Genomic DNA, 6,002 nt, shown 5'->3' on the forward strand with positions numbered 1-6,002 from the left:
ATGTGTCTTGTAAAAAATAAAAATAAACTATATTTCCACTCAAATGTTTGGGGTTGTCACAATTTTTTTATTAAAGAAATGAATAGTTAAATTCAACCAACTGGCAAATCCATGCACAGATTGCCATGGTCACAGGCATGGGATGAAAGAGCCACTTGGAGCGTGTAGAGAATGATGTATATATTGTAAAGAGGCGGCCCCTGCCGAGGACCCATTCAATCACTGTCCCCTTTGACCTTCTACAGCTTTACTGCTATGTCTCCCTCCACATTGTGCCTCTGGATTCCACCTGGTACTCCCACATTTAGTATGCACATATGTGAAGTGCTTGGCACTGACAGCTCTGCTTCACACTGTGTACAGACTCCAATACATGCCAATCTGTTTTGCATCGGTATTTACTGCAAATTATCGCCTCTGTAGACTAAAATCACAGACTCCCTCCAGGGTGTCTGACCTGTTGACCCCAGATGAGTTATAGCAACACACAGAGCAAAGTACAACAGAATAATACTATTTCAATTTGGATTCATTAAAATCTGTTTGCTCCTTCCACAGGATGAAGAACAAAAGTAAGGAGTCAGTTCTGCTGGAGGGCGAAAAGGAGAAATACCCACTACTTGTTCCCTCACTGGACTTGAGTCTGGAGGACTCCTCTCTCGACCCAGAGCTGGAATGTCATAGCCCACCTCCAGACTATAACTATGTGGTCCGCTACTCCACACCACCCGTCTGAGTTGATCTCCACTCTTTAGTCGCTAGAAGTCTCACCCAGTTTTAAAGGATCTGATCGGCTGGGTCCATTTTATCTCTGCACATTAGATCTGTTTTATATTTTCCCCACTTCTTTCCATTCCACTTTATCCTGATGCTGGAATGGTCATTCAGAGTTTCACATTTTCTCTTTCTGTGCACTTTTTCAAGGTAGTGTGTGAGTACAGTGGGCTGCCACTTATATCATCGTGGCAGTCTGAGATACATATGGACCACCTCAGATATTCCTGCTGTCTACTGTGAACACAACAAGCACATTTTATTACAATAACGGCACTGTTTATCCCAGTGAAATAGCATTTTTCATACAGAATGGTGGCTAATTATGAAATCATTTGTTCAGCTGTTAGAATGAGGACAAAGGCAATTCTTATTTTATTCTAGATAAATATTTTATTGTAATGAAAACTGGAATTTTGGTTATATGATATTTTATTTTTATTTTGCTAAAATTATTTTGGAGCTCACTAAAGCTCTTTTTTTTTTTGTAGGAAAATATTTTTCTTTAGAATAAATTTCACTCATATTTTACTCCGTCCGACAAACTGTCAAACAAACACCACAGATCATGAATAATTGAATGTGTGGTCTGAAATTCCTTCCCAGAACTCAGTCTGAAATTGCAGGACACATTGATCATCAACACTAAGGATGCACATTGTGTTTCCAAGTTCTGTCACGCCAGTCTGAGGGCCGTTTTCCTGAGTCTTGCTCAGTGAAGCTAAAATGAATCACTTTTGCTCCTGCATTTAGTATTTTTATCATCATAGCTTTTAATCTGGATCATTTTAAAGAATCAGTCAAGCTTAACATCTTGGACTGCTTACATATGGCAGGACAGAATGGCTTATGGGTGCGTTACATCCAGTCTATCACTGTGAAAAAGGTTTCAAAAGCTTTAGCAAGTAAATTATTCATGCACATTTAATAGGAAACAAATTTGATCAAATTTGGACCACAATTAAACAGCCTTTCTCTGTTCAACAGTAGTTACACTGCATTGTGTACTTTCCATATTTATGTTGTTTACACTACTGTATACATAACAGCACGTAATATGTTGTGCAGCTATTAACCAGAGGAATGTATTCTGTTACTGATTCAGTAGTCTTTTATGCTAAAATACTACTAAAGCTTGCAGGGCAGGCTGTAATATTGTCAAAAGGCACTATATAAATGGTCATGATAATTATAGTAAAAGCATGTGCACACATGTAGGTGCTATCAGTATTAACTCCTTAACATTATGGAACGAGTGGGAAATCATTGTATTGGTTAAATCAGATCATATATTGACAGTTATAAAAGCAATTAGGCCCTTTATTGCTAATTATTGTTTCAAGTCCAAGTACTACATTCATAGCTGAAATAATAGTCTTCCAAATAATGAAATGTATATACTGCCAAATGATGCTTTCAATAATGTTGTTATTTTCGCTGACTGATATTTGTGAAGAATTGTATGCACTGATTTTTACATACATTATTTTGTATTATACTTGTATTTTAATATTAACCAAGCATAAATAAAGATCTATATATTTATATATAGCACCTTTTCAGAGTCATGATTGAATTTGTACTAGTACATGCCTGTATATTTTAGCTACTGCTACTAATAAATAAAAATGCACAGACATAACAATGCCAATGGTTTGCCTGCCAAGAATTGCATTATTCTTCCTACAGCATGATTTCCGATAGGTCTATACATAATTCCAGTAAGGTTAGGCTAAGTATTATAAGATTCTTGGTGGAGATGGTTGGGCTGTGTGTCATCTGTACACTCTTTTTCCTGCTTCTTGGTCACAGAGACACATTTCCTGAACAGGGCGAGGTGACGGCAGTCTGTCTGTCACCAGGACAATACCTCTATGACTATTAGCAAGAAAAGGAAGGGCTTCTCCATCATTCCCATCACAACAGGGTTCTAAACACTAAACTTACCAAGGGCCAACAGTGCCCCCCAGCTTTGGCACTAAAATGCTAAAAGTGAAAAAGGTGCATATTGTTGCCGTTTCTGCTTGTCATATTGAAGATAAACAGTGTTTACTGTACACTTAAAAGCTCAATTGACTGATTGGCGGTGTGTTATTGGCTTGTTATGAAGGTTATGTAAACTGATTCAGGAATTAAAGCTATAAACAAACAAGGGAAGTATGTTGGGAGGGCATTCACACACACCTCATATATCTTCCAAGCTCACAGGAAGTACATACAGTCTCAGAGCTCTGAAGCTAATCAGAGTTTTCAATTTCCCTTGCTCTAAATTAATATGAACATTACATGATCATGCATAATTTCTTACAGTATTTTTCCCATTTTATTTACCAGGAAAAAGTACAAAATAACACATTTACATTAATCTATCTATCTATCTATCTATATACACAATCCAAAAGTCTGGGGTCAGTAGGTTTTTTTTAACTTATTTATTTATTTATTTATTTATTTTTTTAAAGAAATTATTACTTTCATTCAGTAAGGAGACATTTAATTGATCAAAGTGGCAGTAAAGGCATTTACAATGTCACAAAAAAAAATTCTTTTGTACTTTCTATACATCAAAGAATCCTGGAAAGAAATTTATCATGGTTTCCACAAAATATGAAGCTACACAACTGTTTTTAACATTGATAATAATAATAAAAAATGTTTCTTGAGTTATGTTACATTTTAATAGTATTTCACAATGTATCCCATTTTTACTGAATTTTATCAAATAAATGTAACTTTGGTGAGCATAAAATATGTTCTATAGTTCTATCAAAAACTTTTTTTTTATCTTACTGTCCCCAAACTTTTAAATGGCAATGTATATATAGACAGTAAATGTTTTTAACTGTACCAGAGGATTTCCGGCCCCCTATATGACATGGATTGTAAATTGCAGTCCTTGTCTAACTTCATAGTTTATAATGGAATCTTCTAAAATTATCTCTGAGAAAAACATCACGTATGCATCTAATTAAAGGCTCTCTCCTATTGGGACTGTTTTGTTTTTCTTGTTCGACAATGTGTACATCCCTGCGTTGCCACTTCCAGAGTCCCTTCCCAAGAAAAAATAGCCTCCTGGTAGCAAGATGCTTCATTAATCACTAAAACAGAGGTGGTATATTTTGGCCTTTGGGAGTCTGCCAAAACTCATTCCTTCAATTGGTGACAAACCAGAATGCCTTGAAATCCTAACATACCCCATTATCCTTCCTCTGTACAATTCCCATTAATGTGCTCTTCCCTCTGCTCGCGCTTCCCACGCTGTGTTCTGGTGAGGGAGTTTTGGGAATGGCAGGATCGGGGTTGGGGGGAACCACATCTGTACCTCTCACCTACAGCCTGAGACAATGGGGTGGACTTCACTCTCCACATATGGCTTTTGCCCACCTTTTCCCAGAAAGGTGGCAACAAAAATACAAATAGCCTCAAATAAGTTAATAAACTCCCATGATGCCCAAAGACTGAGTCAAAGAGTTCTGACTAAATCACACAGACTGTTTGTCTTAAAAATAGTTGTCTTAGTCGTTTGGCCTTCAGATCAAAGTAAATTCTTTATGTCCCCATTGGGTTCCAATGACTAAAAATTAACTGTTTATAATCTGTCAAGAATTCTGACACTGAAAACAATTAAGAAATATCTGATCTACAGTGCTATGGGAACTCTGGACTCAAAACTGCCCAAGCATTGAACCAAAGACTGTCTAAAAGATACTGTATGCTATTTGACAGGATAACTAAATATTCTCCTGGTTCATGTTGTAAAGAAAAACAAGATGGGATTACTGATGATGAACTCATAAATGATGAATGGTAATTCAAACTGTTGCAAATGTTAGTAAAGTGCGAAAAGCTTTCAGAATGAACTCAGTTTGAGTACGAGCACTGAACTGATGGGGGTCTGTGGTTTTATCTGACAGAACCCCCAGAAAAAGTCAACAGTCAATTTGGACCAAACAACTAAGATCTCTCCAGTAAAATCCATCCATACTGCCTTCATAGTCTTTCCAAGAATATATGAACATGTATGCCACTGCTCTTGTTTCAGACACGCTGTCTTAGAGCATCTGTTCTGTTTTGGAATTCATTGGATACATACATTTATAGCCATTGTATTTCAAAAATAAAAGTTTGAGGAAATTCTTCAACAAAACTTCTGACATTTACTCATTTCGGATTTCACACAGGAGAATTAAAACCTAGGGAATTACTGCAATAAAGTTTCTGTGAGAAAACCAAACATTGTGTAATGATTACATTACATTACATTTCTGAAATAGCCCATAAATCAAAAAAAAAAAAAAAAACCTTTATTTCCTAGTAAATATAAATTTAGCAATATTCTTATGAACAGTATCATGACCTAATTCTCATTGTGGAAAAAAAGAGATAGTATATGATTCATAATTAACATCAACTATTTTGAGTAAAATCTGTCCCCAAACCACCATACATTTGAGACACACGTGTTGTTATTTTGAAGTTTCCAAGAAAGTTATAAATCTGTCATGCTGAGAGCTTCTCTGTCCTCAGATAAACCATTCTTCCTTTAGAAAGAAGAGAACGGAATCCTTTCCGTTATAAAAACTGTGCACAAACAAAACTTTTCCCTTTGTTTAAAATCCATTTCCATCCTTATTTAAGCCTTTCAACAGACAAACATAACGTGACCATAATATACTAACAAATAAATAAATAAATAATAAAATAGACCATTTCATTATTACTACTAAGAGAGTGCTCTCTCGCTCTCTCTCCCTCTCTCTCCCTCTCTCTCTCTCTCTCTAGCAATTCTTATGGATGCATAGGCTTAGTCTAAACATTTTACTCATTTGTTTTTGTTTATGTACTAGAACATACAGTCTACAGTGACATTACCGCTATCTCAATTGTCATATCTAAACAACGGTCAGGCCAATGCCACAGGCTATATCAAATTTTCATACTGATGATGAATAACGAAAAGCAATGTGACAACATTAGGCAACTGTGCAACAGAAATTTATCTGATTATATATGTCACTTCACATACAATCATTGCAAGTAATTCACAGAAATGTGATGCTCAGTGAGCCGTAGAAGCGACGGAAACTAATGACTTGGTGAATACTGCCCTCTAGAGGTCCTTCTGTAATTGTGCTGATTAATTTATAATGAAATCTCAAGATCACTCTTAATTTCATTAAAAAATGAAAGGATGTAGAAATAACGTGTTGTACCATAAATGTCAGAAA

General features: G+C 35.9%; 1 protein-coding gene across 1 annotated transcript in view; it reads left to right on the forward strand.

The window, feature by feature from the left end:
• LOC109110929 (vascular endothelial growth factor receptor kdr-like) overlaps positions 1–2,325 on the forward strand; it is a 47,730-nt gene extending 45,405 nt beyond the window's left edge. Inside the window, exon 31 of the mRNA XM_019123881.2 lies at positions 559–2,325. Coding sequence (XP_018979426.2) covers positions 559–736 — 178 coding nt within the window. The 3' untranslated portion in view covers positions 737–2,325. The remainder of the gene's footprint in view (positions 1–558) is intronic.
• Positions 2,326–6,002: the final 3,677 nt, after the last annotated feature.

The sequence above is a fragment of the Cyprinus carpio genome, chromosome A14 (assembly GCF_018340385.1).
Source record: "Cyprinus carpio isolate SPL01 chromosome A14, ASM1834038v1, whole genome shotgun sequence".
Lineage (NCBI taxonomy): Eukaryota > Metazoa > Chordata > Actinopteri > Cypriniformes > Cyprinidae > Cyprinus > Cyprinus carpio.